Below are 21,681 nucleotides of genomic sequence, written 5' to 3' on the forward strand. Positions count from 1 at the left end.
GAAACTGAGCACGTTTTTTTCCTTTTACTTTACGCAGTCAATGGTAAATCTCATACTTGGCCAGTTTAAGAAACCAAAACCTTGAACCAACACCCAGAGCTGTAGTAGATGAATAATTTAACAGCTTTTTTAGCTTCCTGAAATCCCTTGATTGGTTCAGCTGTCTATGTAGCCACTGATGAGAAACATCTAAACACCATGGCCACAAGTGTAATGAATGGACAGTAACAGCCATTCAATAACGGCTCAATGGGCTAACTCTGTATCACTTGTCTTGGGTTTATACTAGTGATATTTTTGCATTTCCTATGCCAATCTCTATTATCCATTCATATATTTATTTATTTTACAAACAGGAGCTTATTACCATGTATATCCCAGGTATACATGAGAGACACCCAGGAAAAATGAGTAACTCTCCTAGGTAACCTAAGACACCAACTTAAATACCATCTTCAGCTAAAGGCAAAAGAAAGAAAAGCAGGAAGGAGGAACAGTTAAGGGAGGTAACCAGGAAAAGCAAGGAAAACAATGGTAAGGGTAGTTATGTAGACTTTAAGTTGGTGCTTTCTCCACTAATAAAATTCCCAATGCCAATCTTAAAAAAAAAATCAACACAAAAAGACATGCTGTCTTATAAGACAGACAAAGACACACATACACACATGTACAACACTGTTCCATCCTCCCCTCACATATATCTATAAAGACAGGGTGGAATTCATATCAATTAACCAGAAGAGAACCTCAAAACTGAGCACTTCATTTACCAAAATTGTTTTCTATTACAGACCACCTGAACATTCATTAAAAAACAACAACAACAACAACAACAACAAAACAACCTTGCGGAATACCTAATAAATTCTGGGCATCATGCTAACTAAGTAGAAATAATGCCCAGTAAATTAAAAGTATTTCCCCTTGTAAGAATCGTGGAAAACACCTCAGAAAAATGGAGAAAATTCCTAAGTTTTTACTTTTTTTGAATTTTGTAACCTCAAATGCTCTGGACACAATACAGTCTCTGACATTAAGATTCATTTTAATGGGTTCTGACCAGGTTCCCTGAAAAATCTCATTACCTTATTATCCTGTATATCAATATTCTAATTCCTTCCAATCCTCCAAAAAGCTTAAATCTATTCTTTCACTGAGCATTTTCCACTAAAGAATAATCCTCAAATTCCTCCAGTTTGCCAAGGATACCCCTACTCTTCTCTCAAAATTACGGTAGCTCATACAAAGTGTCAACTTGTAGCAGAAATCAAGCCTCTTCTCATGGCAACACAAAAAGAAGTTAAAAATATGTAAGCATAAATCTGTCCAGCATTGGAAGAGTCTGAAAACTGCAACTAACCTAGAATACATAGTTTAAACTATCATAAAACTTCAATCATATTTGTGGTGAGCACAGCATAAGTGTAGAGGTGTTGTATCATTATGTCTTACTCCTAAAACTAATGTAACACTGTGTCAACTATACTTCAGTTAAAAAAAATTTTTTTAATTTAAAACATAAAGTTAAAAAGAAAATTCAAATCAACTGAATTTTCTGGTTAGAAAATCTTTTGAGCTTTAAATTCTCTAAAACTATGGAAAATGTTTTAGTCCACCTTTCTACATAAAAACTTATAAAACACTAAACTGTATATTGTAGTACCAAGGACATCTTTCCTAAAGGCATTCTTAAATAAAATTTCTGCTTATACCCTTATTTCTAAAATGCAGAGAATTTTTCTCATGTTCAAGCTATTAAGAGTCCTCTCTTTACAGATAGAACTGGAAGACCACACTGTTTAAAATATTAAGGAACGCAGTGTAGACAGTATTTAACTCTGTTAAAAATAAACATCCATAATCATAAACCCACACACTTTGTAATCCCCAAAGCACAGGCATATGTTGCATATGTAACAAATATTCAAACACAGATTTTTAAAACATATGTGCTTTCCTTCTAAGAAAGGGTATTAACCATAGTTCTAAAGTTATATTTAATAGAAAAACACCTAAAGAGATCCTGCCCACAAGGGTAGAGGCAGTAACAAAAAAGCACTAAAAACAAACTATCCAAAACCAAAAATTCCTAAAATTTTCCTATAAATGAATTCTAGTTTAAAAAGAGAGCGAGAGAGAGAGAATCTTTACAAGAAACTTCAAAATGAGGGGTGCCTGGGTGGCTCAGTTGGTTAAGTGTCTGCCTTCGGCTCAGGTCATGATCCTGGAGTCCTGGGATTGAGCCCCACGGCTGGCTCCCTGCTCAGTGGGGGGTCCGCTTCTCCCTCGCCCTCTGCCCCTCCCACTGCTCCTTCTCTCTCTGTCTCTCTCTCACTCACTCTCTCAAATAAATAAATTAAAAAAAATTTTTTTTAAAAAGAAACGTCAAAAGAGAAAAGAGAGGATCCACATTTATCTAGGGAAAGAACGGGTTAGGACAACCACATCTCTTAAAAATGTGAGTGTGTCTGTGTCTGGAGGAAAGCATATTACCCGTTTTACATACAAGAGGCATTCATGCTTCTACATATGATGTTAGGGAAACCACATTATTTAAAAACTTAATGGCAAATTAAATAATATTTTAATGATGCTATTTTCCAATTCTCTATCAATAACCAGTTAAAATACTTACTACTTTGTATAACTATATAAAGTAATTGCTGGGGAGAACTTGTACTACTTCACTTCTTGACTAATAAAGGCAAAAACTGTCCTCAGGACATTTAAAGGAGGGCCCAAATTAACTTCATCCTGTTACCACACAATTTCCTCTCATGTGTGGAAGGCAAAGCCTTAAGATATTCTCCCCATGAGCTTTTCTTTATTAAGCATGCTCTAACAGCTGGTTGATAAATAAAGGTTTAAGCCCTTTTAATAGCATTTATCTGTAGAAATAGGCCACACATCTGAGTAAGTATACTGGGAAAAAAGAGAGAAATGTTCCAGATGTCCAAAATTGTGAACCAAATAAGAAAGTTTCTTATTGAACATAATAAAAAAAATAAATTTAAATTAATTATTATTAAAATAAAAAGAAAGCTTCTTTTCAAATTGGTATTCAAAACCTAAAAAATATGCTCTTTAAATTTCTTAACCAGATCACAGCTAAAAATTAGAGTGATACAAATATAAAGGAAACAGAAAGCTTTAACATCAGAAAGCCAGGAATTAAACATGAATTCCACAGAAAATAATCACAAACTGATTGAGAGGAAGGAAGAATGACGACCAATAACTACATGTCCCTACGGTACAAACTAGTGATCACAGTCTGTCACTACAGTAAATGCTCCAAGTAAGTAAATGATTTTTGAGATTTTGTTTTTTATAGTTTTGTCATTTGTTTTTCCTTGCTACCTGCTTTGCCTTTGCCCTTATAATTTATTACAGGCTAGGAGACCATATAAAACTTGTTGGCTCTGCACCTAAACTATGAATAAGTAAGTACTAAGGTGTTTCCCTCTAAATAAAATGAGTTTGGATGCTAAGGCGGACACTTTTATTGTCAGCTTGGAGGCTTCTAAATGCTTTCTCCTCGATCATTTGACTATGCTCCAAATAACTGAAAATGATACACAAAGTCTCCGAGGCACAGTTAAGTTGATGGGTGGAAGAGAGGAAAAAAGTTACTGAACAATAAATATAGGGCATGTAGTTCAGTAACGCAAATAAGACAAGACCAAATGTGTCTATATAGAAACGTTAAGTCTATGTATACCCACAGAACGAGGTTTGGGTAAGATATGGACCGAACTGTTGGCTTTCCTGGAGGAAGGGAGCAGGGCTGGGGCATGTAGGCCTGAGAGGACTTCTACCTTTTTTACTTTTTACAATTAATTCTGTATTCATTATGAACATGAATCTTAAGTAATCAAAAAATTTTTTAACGTTTTAAATAGCTGTTTAGTGGATGTATGAAGAAAATAAGGCATTAATCTTGGAATAAAAGTGGCTTCTTTCCTAATGACTAGATTTACTGACCTCATATGTTTCATTTGATTCATAATATAGTCACATGGCAGGTAAATAGCCCAGAAAAAGGTGAATTCCAACAGGAAGTCTACTGGAAATGTGATTAAGTAATTAAGATAATACCCATTTAGAGAATCAAAGGTTGACTCTATTTCATAGGTTTCCAATGATAATGAGTTAAAGATCATATGTATGCAAGGTATTATGACAAGGATTCTCCACACTAAATCTGAATGAAAGACTCTTTTATGTTGCTGCTAAGACCTAACCTTCCTATAGTAAGAAACTGAGACCATGGAAAAATTCCACAAATATGCTAAACAGATGCTAAAAGTTTACTAACATATTAATTTGCCCACACCATATAAAAATGTATTATTTTAAATACAAATAACGTAAAATGACTTAGTCTGGCCTCACGATTAAAGCTTGTATCTATTATTCATGCAATAAGATAAAATCATTATTTCTCAGTTCCCCAATGTTTCTCTGTTCCATACTATCTCCAAACCTCAAATTCAAGTCAAAAACATCAAAAAAAAAAAAAAAAAACCATAGATGGAAAAAAAAAAGACATGGAATATATACATATGCTACATTTAATTTTTTAAAGGTGCTTATTAGACTTTCTTTAAATATCTCAAGTTTTGCATCACAAAATAGCATTCTTAGATATTCAAAGTTTGTGCCCTGATTTTATTTACACTAATGAGACTCAGTGCTATTCAGCAGACTTTGGACTTCTCAGACTTTTCCAGTAACACTACAGGTTTCTGCCATGTAATAATTTTTGTAACACAGCTGAGGCAATAACAGAGAGACGTCTTAGTTTCAAGGCTGGTGCACAGGAATGAGAAAACTTCCTAATGAGAGAACTAGCTCATCCTCACCCCCCTCTGTTGCAATCTACTACCTAGAGCTGCAGTGAATTCTCCATATTGGAGATGCACAAAGATTTATCCTTTTGGAATGCCAAACACTACTGTAGTTGTTAATAATTCTAAAAGATCGTTCTATGTCATAGGGCCATATTCATTTATGAAGGATTACTATAAAATAAGCTAACAGACACCCTCAGCACTGAGATCCCCCGACAGTCGCAAGTTGATGGAAGACAGCCGTTCCCATACCTGCCCTTCAGGTTCTCAAGTTCCCTGTGATGCAACATGCTCCGCATGTGTTCGTCCATCTCCTTCAAAATTAAAGAAAGCAGATTAAACTAAGGGAGATTGCTTTGGGAAAAGAAATTCCTCTGCTTTTATTCAATCAACAGCTGGGGTTCAAGTTCTTTGTGTCATTGTTTGTCCTGGTTACCCTTCTCAATTCAATATTGAAATCAGTTCCTCATAGTTCTTTAGTTATGTTTTTGACATTATTTCATTCTTAAATAAAGGAATTTTTAGGAAAAACCTATTTAAATGGCTTTCCAAAAAGATTAGAAAGTATATTGTCTTTAGGGGGCAAAAGATTTAAGAATAAACTATGTGGGTTAAATTCTTTTTTTTCCCTTTAAATTTTTTTATTGTTATGTTAATCACCATACATTACATCATTAGTTTTTGATGTAGTGGCCCATGATTCATTGTTTGTGCATAACACCCAGTGCTCCAAGCAGAACGTGCCCTCTTTAATACCCATCACCAGGCCAACCCATTCCCCCATCCCCCTCCCCTCTAGAACCCTCAGTTTGTTTTTCAGAGTCCATCGTCTCTCATGGTTCGTCTCCCCCTCCGATTTCCCCCCCTTCATTCTTCCCCTCCTGCTATCTTTTTTTTTTCCTTAACATATATTGCATTATTTGTTATTTTTTTTTTTTAAATTTGAAATCACTTAACTTATCAACTATTTGGTTACTTTTCTCCATACTTTCCCCACTCAACTAAGAGTTTCTCAAAAATAAGCTAAAATTCTTACTCAAGTCTTGGCCAGGGCTTGGCATATGGTTGTCCACATTTGCTGAATGATATATTAATTGTAGGTAGAAGTTATGGATATAACAGAACTTCCCTGTGGTTGATCAGAAGTTTTTTAAAGCTGTTTCGAACACAGCTCAATCACGCCTTCATTGTCACCACCCACTCTTGCCCAGTTGATTTGTTTGGTTCTAATGAAATGTCTGAAAATCTACTAGGGCCTCCTGTACCTCCATCCCATCCTTAGTGGGAGGAAAATGAAATCTGTGGGAAGAGTTTCCACTTAAGAACATGCGCACATATACACACACTTCAAAAAGCTGTAAATGTCTATCCTTTTGTCATGCAGGCATATATATAGGCAGCATGCCTGTTCATGTATAAAATAAAATAGAGGGCCACTGGGGCGCCTGGGTGGCTCAGTCAGTTAAGTGTCTGCCTTCAGCTCAGGTCATGGTCTCAGGGTTCTGGGATAGAGCCCGGCATCGGGCTCCCTGCTCCGCGGGGAGCCTGCTTCTCCCCCTCCCTCTGCCTGCCGCTCCCCCTGCTTGTGCTCTCTCTCTCCCTCTCTTCTGTAAAAAAAAAAAAAAAGCTTAAAAAAATAAAATAAAGGGCTACTATAATTGTTGAGTATTACTATTAACTGTGCCCTGTGTTTAAGTGCCTCAAACATTTCCTCATATGAACTACAAAACACTGCTGAGGGAATATTAGTAATTTCACAAGGATACGAGGATACACAGAAGCTAACTCATTTATTCACCAAGTATTTATCATTGCTTGTTCAATGCCAAACACAGAGCTAGGCATTGAAGGGATAAGTGTGAAAATATTCAGTCTTGCCCTCTCAGAGTCATAGATAATCAAGTGGTGAAACTAGGACTCAGACCCTGACATATCTGACACCAAAGCCAAGGTTTTATATACCACGTCACACTGTAACCATCTAGTGCAGTGAGATTTTTCATCATATACAATTCATTTGTCAAAAAGAATACAACAACCCAATAACCTATTCTTACTTTATCTACTACAGTGTGACAAACAGCTTTGTGATTCCAAACACCTCCTTTAAATGACAATTTTACTGAAGGTGACCCATCACTTCCTTCCTATCTCTATAAATGCTTCACTTGGAGGGGACAGCTTTACATGTGACCTCCCCCCCCCACCTACAACTGACTGGCCACTAACTAGAATGAACACTTACAGAGCTGAAAGCTGAATCAGATTAGTGACATAATCGAGAATGAAAAAAATCCATGAACAATATAAACACCTGCTCAAATCCCTATGTATCCTTTTGTTCAATCTTTCCTTATGTTAGATTTACATATGCCAAATCCCCTTTCTTTGAGCTAAATTTAAGTTGGTTCTTTTTCTTGCAATGAAACCATTCCTGATCAAAACAGCATTCACTGAAATAGGTTATTCTCTGATATAAAAACCCATACTGTCTCCTATTTCAGTTATAAAAATGTTATCATTCAAAATTTGTTTTAGGGCGCCTGGGTGGCTCAGTTGGTTAAGCGAGTGCCTTTGGCTCAGGTCACGATTCCGGAGTCCTGGGATCGAGTCCCACATCAGGCTCCCAGCTCAGCGGGGAGCCTGCTTCTCCCTCTGACCTTCTCCCCTCTCATGCTATTTCTCTCTCTCTAATAAATAAATAAAATCTTTAAAAAAAATTTGTTTTAGGGTGACTTCTGACTGTCTAAAACCCTTCACAAATCTTTTCCTAAATTTACATGCAAAATTCTCTCCCACCCTGCTCCAAGGAATAAATGCAAATAGCATGACAACCTGAGCTTTCAAAATAACTAGGAAAGATCCATGGGTAGTAGGATTAAAGTAATAGCCCCAAATGCTCAGTTACCAAGCTTATTTTTAGTTCTTATAATATTAATCAGTATTATGTTTTTTAAAGAATGGGGAGAGGGGCGCCTGGGTGGCTCAGATGGTTAAGCATCTGCCTTCAGCTCAGGTCATGATCCCAGGGTCCTGGGATCGAGCCCTGCATCGGGCTCCCTGCTCCGCAGAGAGGATGCTCGCTCTCCCTCTGCTTCTCCCCCTGCTCATGTTCTCTCTGTCTCTGTATCTCTGTGTCTCGAATGAATAAATAAATCTTTAAAAAAAAATAAAGAAGGGGGAGAAAGGAAATTTTTTTTTGAAAAGATGTGGCAGTTGAACAAATTTATAAAACAGTGAGTAATACAACAGAATTTTTTTTGTTTAGTGTTTTTAACTCCAGGGTTTCTCACTCAGTCTTTTAATAAATTAATGAACATCCAGCAGGGAGCCTGCTTCTCCCTCTCCCCCCTCCCCCCGTTCATGCTCCCTCTCTCTCTCAAATAAATGAAAAATCTTTTAAAAAATAAATTAGTGAACATCAGAATGCTCAGGGATGTAGTACACAGCTTTCTCCCACACTTACATCACTTTAGAGTCTTTTTCTTCTCCACAGTATATTTGGAGAAATCAGGGTTACACTAGTTTGGGAGACTAGAGGAAAGCACTGCTTCAACGTAAGTTGTTGATAATCGATCTAAAACTCAGTATCAGGGGCGCCTGGGTGGCTCAGTCGGTAAGCATCTGCCTTTGGCTCAGGTCATGATCCCAGGGTCCTGGGATGGAGCCCCAAGTCAGGCTCCCTGCTCTGTGGGGAGCCTGGTTCTCCCTCTTCCTCTGCCCCTCCCCCTGCTTGTGCTCTCTGTGTGTGTCAAATAAATAAATAAAAATCTTTTAAAAAAGTAAAAAAAAATTTATAAATAAATAAAACTCATTATCAGAGCTATCTCTTTCAATTAACCCATTCCACTAATTCCTTAGACCTCATTAACCTTAACACTCAAATCATGTCATTCCCTTGCTTAAAAACCTGTAACTGGCATTTCCTAAGGCAGGAGTGGGTAATCCCAGCTCTTGATTCTTCATTATGATCCATGGAAAAATATGAAGAGATGAAAACATGTTTAAACCAGAGCAGAGGGGCACCTGGGTGGCTCAGTCAGTTAAGCATCTGCCATTGGCTCAGCTCATGATCCCAGGGTCCTGAGACTGAGCCCACCATAAGGCTCCTTGCTCAGCAGAGAGTCTGCTTCTCCCTCTCCCTCTGCCCCTGCTCAGGTGCTCTCTCTCTTGCTCACACTCTCTCTCCCAAATCAATGAAATCGCTAAAAAAATTTTAAAAAGAAAAAAACAAGGATCCTAGGTGATTCTTATTAAATAAACAAACAAACCAGAGTAGAAGAAATGCCAAAAGACTTAAAATGGCAAAATTATGAGCTATCACAAGGCAGGGCTGCTATTCCATGAGAAGTTTGACACCACACCTCTGAGTGTCGGCCTATCCCTCTCACACCTTCTCAATTTCCCATCTCCCCCCAGTCTGAAAGGAGCCATAAGGAAATTTTACTTATTATAAATTTGCATAAACCCTGGTCAAAATTTTGAAAACTAGAAGAGCTCTTTTACTTTTGTAAAAGGCAGCAGCTATATTATTAAACATGATTTTAAAATCTCAACTGATTTTTCCATCACTAACAGAAATCCTAAATAGGAAAAAAAAAAAATTCACCCCAGCCTACTGGATGGATCATAATTGAAACCCTCAGTCTGGCATTCAACACATTTTATAACTGTTTACGTTTAAATTACAAATTATATTGCAGTCCCACTATCCCCAATACAAAACTGTCTTAATCAGGTAAGCCTTCTCATGGATTCCTAGAAATCTTAGACTCCATTCTACCTCTGTATCTCTGTACATGTTGTTATCCCACCTAAAATATCTCTCTTCTATTTCTCTGAAACCATCTTACTCCCAAACATCTTTCCAGGTTCACTCAAACCCTGGCTAACCTAGCTCATGATAAGATAATCTTCCCAGTTCTCCAAATTTTCATTGACAATCCAGCTTAGAAAAGAAATTTCTTAGAAAAAAATTTCTCAGTAGTTATCAGCACTACTTTGAAAACAAAAGATACAGATAAGAAAAAGCAAAAAAGTGAGACAAATTGCAGCCAATTTCCCTAAGACACAGGTAAAATTCTTTTAGTTCTTAAAAATGTTTTTCTCTGAGCAACATCCCCCCCTTGTGGACATCTAGGGTACTGTTAATGCCATTTCTGCTCTGCTGCACTTTTCACAAAGGCAGAAACAGAATGCAGGTATGGACAACAAATGCTGTATCCTTAGCTCATCAGAAAGTAGTATAACCTCAAATAAACCGAATTTTAAGGTCTTTTCTCTGTAACTGGTTATTGACTAAATTAGTAACTATTTACTGTCAACTTCTGATTATCCTCAAATTTTGGGTAGAGATTTAATAATACAGTTACTGGCTTTATGAGGCACTAAAGAGAAAGAAACCAGTGGAATGAGACTATGATATACGAAAGAAGCATAAATAAGACACTGTTAAAAGCTTTTACCCATCTACAAATTCCAAAAAGATCAGTCATAAAGCCTCAGATTCTCCCTCTTCTATGTATTACCTTTTTTGAGCTGTACACAATGTGGCACAATATGCATTTTCGTTCTCGTACCATAGTGACCAGATCTGAAGCACTCAACTTCACACCTGCAATGAGGAAGTAACATTTAGTAACCTTTCCCCCCGGATGTCTTCTTAGATCCACCTTAACACAGCTAAAAATCCAAGTCTTGCATCGCCCTCACCTCCACCCTGCTCTTCCCAGCCTTCCCATCTTGGTAAAGGAAAATTCAAGCTTTCCAGGTACCTAGGGCAAAAACTGTGGAAGTCAACCTTGCTCCCTCTTTCTCACCCCGTAGCCTCCCTCATCAGCAAATCTTGTCAGTCCCCCCCCTTGAAATACATCCCAAATCCCACCCCTCACTACTGAGCTCAACTGCCATTTCACAAGCCACCAGCCTACTGACTTGCCTCCCTAGTTCCACTCTTGTGCTCTTCTGTCTGTTCTCAAAACAGCAGCCAAAGATTCTCACAAGATTCTTTTAAAATTTAAGGCAGATCATTTAACTCCTCTGTGCAAAATCTTCTGAGAGATTCCCAACTCACTCACACAACATCCAGTCCTTTGCCATGGGCTACAAAATCTGTTTCCTCTCCCGCTCTGACTCCATGCCCCACCTCACTGCCTCTATATCACTTCATTCCAGTCACACTGCCCTCCTTGCTAGTCCTCGATCACCCCAGGGCTTCTCCCACCTTAGGGTTTCTACATTTCCTATTTTCTCTGCCTGTAATATGCTTTCTTAAGATGTCTTTATGTTCTCATGGCTCACTCATTTCCATCAGTATCTGAAATGTTGCTTCACCAGGGAGGCCTTTCCTGACCTATACAATGATGTATTTTTTGCTCCCCATTCCTTCTATCCTATTAACCTGCTTAATTTTTTTTTTTTGGCTGCAAAAAGCTTTATTGTTTCCATTTGGTGTATGGCTCCGGAAAGGGCTCTAGGGTGGTTAAAAAGCTGCCTAGTGGCTGCAGGGGGAGGCTCAGGAGGAAGGGGCTGCAGGAGGAAGCCCTGACACCAGAAAGATGCCAAAGGGCCCCTCAGAGGCCACTGGGCTCTAGAGGCTCTTAGTCATGCTTGAGGGTGAGCAGATACTTGCCCAGCCCAGCCTGGGGGCCAACCAAGCTGCCGAGATTAGTCAGGTGGTTGCCCATCTTCTAGGTGAGTTTCACCTGCTCATCTAGGAAATGGCTCTCCAAGAAGTCACAGAGATTAGGGTCTGCATGGGCAAAACCCAAGGCATGCACATATAAAAGGGGCCTCATCCAGGTTCTTCTCCAGGATCACAGCATCTCCCAGTGTCCAAGCTTTCACCCCCCCTCATCTAGGGACAGCTTCTACACGTCCTGTCAGAGGGCACAGCCGCCCACGTTTTACATCTTCAGGAGACACTGGGCACCCTCACACTTCTCCTCAGTTAACTGTAGAAGTGCCAGAGCCACAACGTCATGGTCGAAATACAAGCCCAGAGAGAAGGAGGTGTAGGTAGCCCACAGAAATGTGTTTTGGTTTTGTTTTTTTTTAAGTAGGTTCCATGCCCAATGTGGGGCTTGAACTCATGACCCTGAGATCAAGAATCGCATGCTCCACTGGACTGAGCTAGCCAGGCCCCCATGTCCAGAAATGTTTTTAATACTGCTTCAAGTTATTAACCATCAAAGCAAAACAGGAACAAAAAAACTTAAAAGCAACAAAGTCAATGAAAAAGTGTGACTTTCTGGCATAAGCAACAGCTACTGTGGTGTTTTCACATATTCAGTCAACTGAGAACTGAGCACTAAAATACAAACTGTGTTTCTATTTAGTAAAGCCAAAGGCATCAACTCCTAGTAAACAGTCATATAATAAAAATATTCTCTATCAACCTTTTAACCAAAGATTCCCTCTTTTTATTGTTTTCCTTTCACAAGCTCCATGTTTCTAACCTGCATGAATTAAGTAAATTCATTTTCATTTCTGTAAAAAAAAATCAAAAAGTATAACTGCTAGCAAAGCATTTAATCAATTAAGGAAGACCTAATATTTAAGCACTAAGTTGATAGGATTCCAGCCAAAGACAAAGGCATTTTAATTTCTACATCCTTAATCTGGGTTAATATATGATTTCCATTAAGCTTTCTGAAATACATTAGCTCACAGCTTTCTAGATGGCAACCACTGTTCTCCTTAAAGGTCTTACTTAACAAGGGGGCGCCTGGGTGACTCAGTACGTTAAGCATCCAACTGTTGATTTTGGCTTAGATCATGATCTCAGGGTCTTCAGATGGAGCCCCGTGTTGGGCTCCAGGCTGAGGGTGGAGCTTGCTTGGGATTTTCTCTCTCCCTTTCCCCCTGCTCCTGCCCCGCTCGCTCACTCACGTGCTCTCTCCCTCTCCCATTCACTCTCTTAAAAAAAAAGAATAAAGGTCTTAACAATTATTAGAAGTCAAGGAAATAGAAATCATCCAACTTTGCAATCTTGAAGTGTTTGAGAGGTTACATTATACAAATCAAGTAAGTGTAAACAAACAATTCAACTACTGCTGTTTTTTACTTTAACCACCTTGCATTTTCCTCCCATATCACTTAAAAATACCCACTATGAAATCTTTCAATTTTCTCCAAACAACTATGAGAAATATCTGGTATTTTTTTAGTCATAATAACCTTAAAAATCTTATAATAAATACCTTTTCTCAACATGCTATTTACTATTCTGTCAATACAATTACCATGTCTGTGGGCAAAAACCCTATTATTAATTCTTTTCCTTCAGATTCTTGTATTTAGTCATTGAGTCCTAATAGATCTCTATTTTTCATTTTTGCTATCTATTCTTCAATGTGATAAGCCTTCAAGACCTTACATCTATTCTTCCTTCACCCAACTGCTCCACTCATTAAAGATTCCTGCCTTGACTCCCACCCCCAATATATAAAGAAGTTCTACACTCAAGCAGTACCTCAGAATCATCCACATAGCTGATTAGTAAAAAGAAATACAGTTGTGAAGGCAGAGTAGAATTATTGCACTGTAATCTCCAGAGACTCCATTTTGTACTTCACTATGCTCTCCCCATCCCTATGCAAGGGTCGTCACTCAAAAGTGACTTAAATAGGGCAGAAAGACACATTTCCAAGTAACCACTATCTCATAATACTGTATCACATCTCAAATATCAATGTTATACTATTTCTCCAAATATTATGTAACTCAAGGCTGGAAAACACACTGTTTAGTGTCATAGAACTTTATTTGAAACATTGTCACATTATCTCATCTTACTATTCAAACACCCAGCAATGTAAGTACAGGCTGTCTTTTTTTTTTTTTTAAAGATTTTATTTATTTATTTATTTGAGAGAGAGAGAGAGAGAGAGAGAGAGAGAGAGAAACAGCATGAGAAGGGAGAGGGCCAGAGGGAGAAGCAGACTCCCCGCTGAGCCGGGAGCCGATGCAGGACTCAATCCCAGGACTCCGGGATCATGACCTGAGCCGAAGGCAGTTGCTTAACCAACTGAGCCACCCAGGCACCCCTGTCTGATGGTAGGTTATGTCTATCTCCCCGACCTTACCATAAGGAAGGGATCTGTCTTTTTATAAATCTCCTAAGATTCATTACAGTAAACCCAGTAATACTTAACATAAACTCAGACTTAATTAAAGTCAACTCAGACTCTACAGGACAATGATAAACTGTGAAGAAAAAAAGCCTAGAGGTGGCTGGCTGGCTCAGTCAGAGGAGCATGAGACTCTTGATCTTAGGGTCATGGATTGGAGACCCACATTGGGTGTAGAGATTACTTAAATAAATAAAAACTTTAAAGGAAAAAAAGCTTAATTATTGGGTTGAAGTTGGGGGAGTGGTACTCAGATTAGAATCCCTTCTCTGAATCTCACAGGTTAACTTTTCTGTGCCTCCACCTCAACCCTGACCAAAAAACTAATATATTTCTGATGAGCAAGACAGGGCAAGAGAGAGACCGTACTCAGTGATAGAACAAATCTTTGCCACTACCCCTAGGTTGCCCAGGAGGTTATGGAGCAAAGATATGACTGACACTTCTGGGGAGGTCCTCACTTTGCTCAATGGGCCTCCCGAGAAAGTTTCAAGTCTCCCAGCTAAGGAAGGAATAAGCTGATAACAGAGGTCAGAAAGTATTTTTGGTCACATCAACCTATAACCACAACTTTCAAAGGCTTATTCTGGGTAGCTGTCATATTTGCTAGTTCTAAGTTCTGGCTGGCTCCTGTTTCCCAAGGCAAGCGACTGGTGGTTTCTGCATCCAATATCTTTGAGCGTAAGCTTATCAGGATTTTACTCACCAGCATTCCTACTTTTTATATTATCAGCCCTAACACAACACTTACCAAGAGTTCATGTACCAACCACTCTTTTTTAATAAGCACAGGGCTAACAAGTTAAGGCTGTGACCAGAAAAAGGCATTAAAAGTGGTGCCCGCCAAAACGAAGCTGTTCACATTGTCCATTACCAGGCAAGGAAATGGACAGGGTGGCCCACTGATCCCTTAATTCAGAATCAGAACTACTGCCAGGTTCCAATTCTTTACTCAATTCTGGAACTTGGCAAGCATTACATCTTACAGGGAAAAGTGACTGAGAAGGGAACTGGGATAACACCAACCCTAACAAGACAGTAACATATTAGCAAACGTCGTCATCATATAACAGACTAAGTTTTAAGCCCAAAGATAGCTTGTACACACACTTTTTTAAAAGTATACCTTGGTAGCTTGTTGCATGTATTTAATAATTTTAAAAGTTTTTATTCCTGTACTCAGTATATTTTATAAAGATATTAAAATTTAAAATTCTGTGACATGAAATTTAAAATTCTGTGGCATGGAGGTATGTTCATTACGCCTTTCTGCCCGCTGAGTCTCCCCTCCCACCACTGTCATGTCTTAAGTCAGAGTCTCCTAAAAAGCCTGAACAGCTGCAGAAGCTCTTCATCACAGGTTTGAGATTTGAAACAACCGATGAGAGTCTGAGAAGCCATTCTGAGCAATGGGGAATGCTTACGGACTGTGTGGTGATGAGAGATCCAAACACCAAGTGCTCCAGAGGCTTTGGCTTCGTCACGTATGCCACTGTGGAGGAGATGGATGCAGCCATGAACGCAAGGCCACACAACATGGATGGAAGAGTTGTGGAACCAAAGAAGGCTGTCCCAAGAGAAAATTCTCAAAGACCTGGTGCCCACTTAACTGTGAGAAAGATTTTTGTTGATGGCATTAAAGAAGACACTGAAGAACATCATCTAAGGGATCATTTTGAACAGTATCAGAAAACTGAAGTGACTGAAATCATGATTGACCGAGGCAGTGGCAAAAAGAGAGGCTTTGCTTTTGTGTAACATTTGATGACCATGACTCTGTAGGTAAGACTGTCATTCAAAAATCCCAGGCTGTGAATGGCCATGACTGTGAACTAAGGAGAGCCCTAGCTCAGCAAGTGACAAGTGGTTCTGGAAACTGTGAAGGTGGTTTTGGGGGGAATGACAACTTTGGTCACGGAGGACACTTCAGCGGTCGAGGTAGCTTTGGTGGTGGTCGAGGTGGTGGTGGATATGGTGGCAGTGGGGATGGCCATAACAAATTTGGTAATGATGGAAGCAACTTTAGAGGTGGCAGAAGTTATGATGATTCTGGCAATTACAACAATCAATCCTCAAATTTTGGACCCATGACAGGAGGAAATTTTGGAGGCAGAAGCTCTGGCCCCCAATGGTGGTGGACGCCAATACTTTACCAAACCACAAAACCAAGGTGGCTATGGTGGTTCCAGCAACAGCAGTAGCTATGACAGTGGCAGGAGGTTCTAATCACTGCCAGGAAACAAAGCTTAGCAGGAGAGGAGAGCCAGAGAAGCCACAGGGAAGCTACAGGTTACAACAGATTTGTGAACTCAGCCAAGCACAGTGATGGCAGGGCCTACCTGCTGCAAAGAAGACATGTTTTAGACAATGCTCATGTGTATGGACAAAAAACTGAGGACTAATTGTATAACAGGTTATTTTAGTTTCTGTTCTGTGGAAAGTATAAAGCATTCCAACAAAGGGTTTTAATGTAGTTTTTTTTTTTTTTTTTGCATCTATGTGGTTGATTGCTAAGTAACAGTCTGATCATGATGGTGAATAAATGTGTCTTTAAAAAAATTCTGGGGGGGGGGCACCTGGATGGCTCAGTCGTTGGGTATCTGCCTTCAGCTCAGGTCATGATCCCAGGGTCGTGGGATCCAGCCCCGCATCAGGCTCTCTGCTCAGCGGGAAGCCTGCTTCTCCCTCTCCCACTACCCCTGCTTGTGTTCCCTCTCGCTGTCTCTGTCAAATAAATAAAATCTTTAAAGAATAAAAAAAATAGAATTCTGGGGACACCTGGGTGGCTCAGTCAGTTGGGTGTCTGGCTCTTGGTTTCAGCTTGGGTCATGATCTTAGGGTTGTGGGATAGAGCCCCATGTAGGGCTCCGTGCTCAGCAAGGAGTCTGCTTGGGATTGTCTCCCTCTCCTTCTGCCCCTCTTCCCCCAGGCTTACTCACATGCCCTCTAAAATAAATAAATAAATCTTTAAAAAAATAAAAATCACTGAATTACAATCACTGCAAGCTAACAAGTGAGTCTAGCCAACTGCCCAACATCTCCCCCAAAAGCTTTGCCATTCTCCACGCATCCTGTTGCTAACAATACATTCAATAGTCTTCAACCACTTTATGTAAGTAGGACTATAATAGCAATCATCTTCATTATTTCTTCCTTTTATATCATCTTTTAAGTTCATCATTGACTACAGTCCTGGTGTAATACAATAAAGCATTTACTTTAGCAGTTGATGTTAATAGCTTCTAAATGCCTCTGTCCTATACTTAAAAGAGTATACTTAAAAAAAAAAAAGTATACTTAAGTCTCTGAGGGCAACCCCTTTGGGTCCCCTCCCTCCTTGGGAGCTTTGTACTATCACTTTGCTATGGCTCAATAAATCTTGCTTTGTTGCCCACCAATAAAAGAAAAAAAATAAGTCTCTGAAAAAGTCACCATATATTTTATCAGATTTTAGGGAGGAATTTATGTGCCATTAAAGTAGTGGTACTGCAAATTTTAGAATTTGCAAAAAAGCTCAATATCGCTCTGTAAATGTCAAAAGTCTAATGCTCACTAAAAGCTCACATGGGGGCGCCGGGGTGGCTCAGTTGGTTGTGTCTGACACTTGGCTTCAGCTCAGGTCCTGATCTCAGGGGCTGTGGGATCGAGCCATCAAGTGCACGCTCTCTCAAATAAATTTTTTTTTAAGATTTTATATTTTTATTTGACAGAGAGAGCATAAGCAGGGGGAGCAGCGGAGGCAGAGGCAGAGGAAGAAGCAGACTCCCCGCCAAGCAGGGAGCCCAACATAGGGCTCGATCCTGGGACCCCGAGATCATTACCTGAGCCGAAGGCAGATGCTTAACCGACTGAGCCACCCAGATGCCCCTCAAATAAATCAATCTTTAAAAAAATTTTAAAAATAAAAAAATTAAAGCTCTGATGCATACTGTTCATGTGGCAGTTATATATCCGAATACCTCAGCAAGTAGGTAGTAAAAAAAAAAAAATATGCTTAGACAAAATTTGGTACTATTCAAAAGTTCAGCATTCCAACAGCTTGGAAATTTTCCCAGGGCTCAAATCTACCTTACAATTGCCAGCCTAAAATGAACTGTCATATAATATCCTCCTAAATGGTCTCAGCATCCTCTCTCAAACTATTCTCAGGTAATCCTCTACTTTCCTAATCCTTACACAGCAGCAGGAGAAATCTCTTTAAAATACAAATCTGTTCATAATATTCCCTTTTCTCCCTATATTGTATTTTAGAAAATTTCAAGCACAAAAATGCTGAAAGAATCTCATAGTGAATACCCTACACCCAGTTTCCCATATATCCCTGTATCTACCACCTAGATTCTACCATTAACAATTTACCGTATTTGTTTTACCAGATAGACACCTATCCGTCTATCCTTAATCACTCCGTCATAATATATTATGGCTTGTTAATAGTTTGCCCAGAATTATTTAGGGTCTATGTTCATAAGGCACACTTTTGTAATTTTCTTTTAAATCTGTAACATCTTTATCAGGTTTTAGTTATTGGGGTTATGCTGGCCTAGTGAAATGAGTTTGGAAGTAATTCCCCTTTGTCTATTTTCTGTATTTTTATATAAGATTGATGTTATTTCTTCTTTAAATACTTGATAGAATTCATCAATGGAACCATTATGGCCCGGAGTTTTCATTATGGGAAGTTTTTTTCAATCATTATTCAATTTCTTTAATATAAGCATCTTCAGATCTTATCTCAACTTGTGACAGCTTTAGTATATAGGTATTTTCAAGAAACTGTCCAGTTATGTTGTGAAATTTTTTGGCATAAGGTTGCCTATAATATCCTCTTATTGTTCTACAGGATCTGTAGTGGTAAATCCCTTTCATTCTTGATACTAGTAATTTGTGTTGTTTTTATCAGTGTATTTATGGATTTAACAACACTATTGATCTTTTCAAAGAACCAACTTCTGACTTTGTAATTTTGTATATTGTTTGTCTTTTTCTATTTCACTGATTGCTTCTGTTGTCTTATTTCTTTCCTTCTATATACTTTAGAAGTATCTTGCTCTCTACTAGCTTCATAAGGTAGAACTTTAGGCCATTGTCTTTGGACCTTTCTTTTCTAAAATAGGTGCTTAAAGTTATGAACTTTCCTCTACACACTCCATTAACTGCATCCTACAAATTTTTAAAGCATTTTTTTTTTAAGATTTTATTTATTTGAGAGAGAGAAAGAGAGACAGAGAGAGCACAAGCAGGGGTAGAGGCAGAAACAGACTCCCTGCTGAGCAGGGAGCCAATGCGGGGCCCGATCCCAGGACCCAGAGATCACAACTCAAGAAGGCAACGCTTAACCATCTTAGCCACCCAGGCGCCCCTTAAAGCACTTTTTAATAAACTATTTATTCTAGAATAGTTTTAGACTTACAGAGAAATTGCAGAAATAGTAAAGTACCATATACCCCACTCCCAGTTTCCCGTATTATTTACATCTTGCATCAGTATGAGAGTTTGTCATAATTAAAAAACTGATATTGATACATTAATTTAAGTCTATTATTTTATTTCCTCACTTTTTACCTAATATCCTTTTTCTCTTCCAGGATCTCAACCAGGATACCACATTACATTTGGTTGTGATGTCTCCACAGGCTCCTCTTGGCTATGACCATTATCCCACAAATTGTGAGGCTCTATTTTCATCATCCAGTTCAAATTACTTTCTCTCTTGCGAAGTCTTCATTCACACAAAGGTTTAGAATGTGTGGGTTATTTTATTTTTTTGAAGATTTTATTTATTTATTTGGCAGACAGAGACACAGAGAGAAAGGGAACACAAGCAGGGTGAATGGGAGAGGGAGAAGCAGGCTTCCCGCTGAGCAGGGAGCCTATGAGGGGCTGGATCCCAGGACCCTGGGATCATGACCTGAGCCAAAGGCAGACGCTTAACGACTGAGCCACCCAGGTGCCCGTGTGGGTTATTTTAGACACCTTGATTTCTACTTTAATCCCATCATGGTCAAAGAACATATTCTGTATTATTTCAATCCTTTCAAATTTATTGAGACTTGATTCAAAGCTCAGCATCTGGTCTGTAAGTACACTTGGGGAAAGAAGTATATTCTGTTGTAGTTGGGTGGAGCTCTATACTGACTTTTTATTAGGTTAGTTGTCTCCATGATTGTTGTCTATTTCTTTTTTTAATTTTATCCATTTTTGCTTGATGTAATTTGAACCTCTGTATTAGGCACATACATGTTTATGATTATGTCATGAATTGACCTCTTTATCATTATGAAATGACCCCCTTAACTCTAGCAACACACTTTACCTTCAACTCTACTTTACCTGATATGAATATAGCCACTCCAGCCTTCTTATGCTTACTCATTAAAAGGTGTATCTTTTTCCATGCATTTAGTTTTAGCCAATCTGTCTGTATGCATTGAATCAGAGTATCTATTCCATTAAACTAAATGAAATTATTGATATGGTTGGATTAGGTCTACCATTATTTCTGTTCGGCTGTACGTCTAACCCCTTTTGGATTATTCACTTTAATTTTTCTACTAGCTTTTAAGCAACACTTCTTCACATTTTTTCCGTAGTGAGTACTCTAAGAATTACAAAATACATCCTTCTTATTTTACACTTTACTCGATGTTAATAATTTGCCATTTCACATAATATATACAAACCTTGCTCCCATACAGGTCCATATACCCCCACCTCCCATTCCATGCTTTATCCTACAGGTTTTATATCTACATTATGTGATGATTGCCACAAGATGCTTTTTAAAAATTATTTGAACAGTTATATGTTGTTTTAAGAAAAAAGTGAGAGATTTGTATCTATCCACATATTTACCATTTCTGATGTTCTTCATTTCCTTATGAAGATTCAAGTTTCCACCAGGTATCATTTCCCTTCAGACTGAAGAACTTTAGCATTTCTTGTAGTGCAAACCTGCTAGTTATGAATTCTCTTGGTTTTCTTTTATCTGACAATACTTTTAGTTCACTTTCATTCTTGAAGGCTATACTACTGAATCTGGAATTCTGGATTGTCAAATTTTTCTTTCAGCATTTTAATCATTTTCTATTCTCTCTGGCCTTTATGATTACCCTTCTGTATGCAACATGGCTTCTTCTGCTGTTTCCTGGATTTTTCCTTTGATTTTTGGCTTTCAACAGTTTGATTATGAAGTACCCAGTCATGGTTTTCTTCATTTTTAAACCTGTGGTTTGCATGGTTTTGTCTTTATCCTTACTGGGATTTGCTGAGCTTATTGAATCTGTCAATTTATGCCCTTCACTAAATTTGGGAGATTTTCAGCCATTACATTTGCAAGTATTTTTTTCTTTCCCTTTCTTTCACCTCTACCTCTCCTTCTGGGACTTTAATTACATATGTTGGATTTTTTGATATTGCCCCCAGGTCCTTGAGGATATGCTGCTCCTCTCCCTGAATAATTTCTACTGATCTTTAATTTCATGGATTCTTTCCTGTCATCTCTATTCTGCTTTTAGCTCATCCACTTTATTTCCAGTATATTTTTCAAATTTGGAATATCCACTTGGTTACTTAATACTCATTCTTTGTGAAAATATTTTCCTATGCATAGCTTTCCTTTTATAATAGTTACAAAAGTTTCAAATTCTTTCCTGCTAATTCCAACATTTAAGTATTTTATAGTTAGTCTCTGTAGA

The 21,681-nt window shown here is 38.5% G+C and overlaps 1 protein-coding gene and 1 pseudogene across 4 annotated transcripts in view; one reads left to right on the top strand and one right to left on the bottom strand.

The window, feature by feature from the left end:
* The window catches only part of ZNF106 (zinc finger protein 106), a 70,174-nt gene that overhangs the window by 40,019 nt on the left and 8,474 nt on the right, over positions 1-21,681 (bottom strand). For all 4 annotated transcript variants that reach the window (XM_028094462.2, XM_028094460.2, XM_088024743.1 and 1 more), the window contains exons 2-3: positions 10,382-10,467; positions 5,106-5,167 (exon numbers count right to left, since the gene is read on the bottom strand). In XM_028094462.2, coding sequence (XP_027950263.1) covers positions 5,106-5,167; positions 10,382-10,435 — 116 coding nt within the window. In that variant the 5' untranslated portion in view covers positions 10,436-10,467. The remainder of the gene's footprint in view (positions 1-5,105; positions 5,168-10,381; positions 10,468-21,681) is intronic.
* On the top strand, positions 15,296-16,210 carry LOC114201669 (heterogeneous nuclear ribonucleoprotein A1 pseudogene; annotated as a pseudogene).

Source organism: Eumetopias jubatus, unplaced genomic scaffold (assembly GCF_037043125.1).
Source record: "Eumetopias jubatus isolate StellerSeaLion01/CBP00866 unplaced genomic scaffold, mEumJub1_p1.0 scaffold_7, whole genome shotgun sequence".
NCBI classification, from domain to species: domain Eukaryota; kingdom Metazoa; phylum Chordata; class Mammalia; order Carnivora; family Otariidae; genus Eumetopias; species Eumetopias jubatus.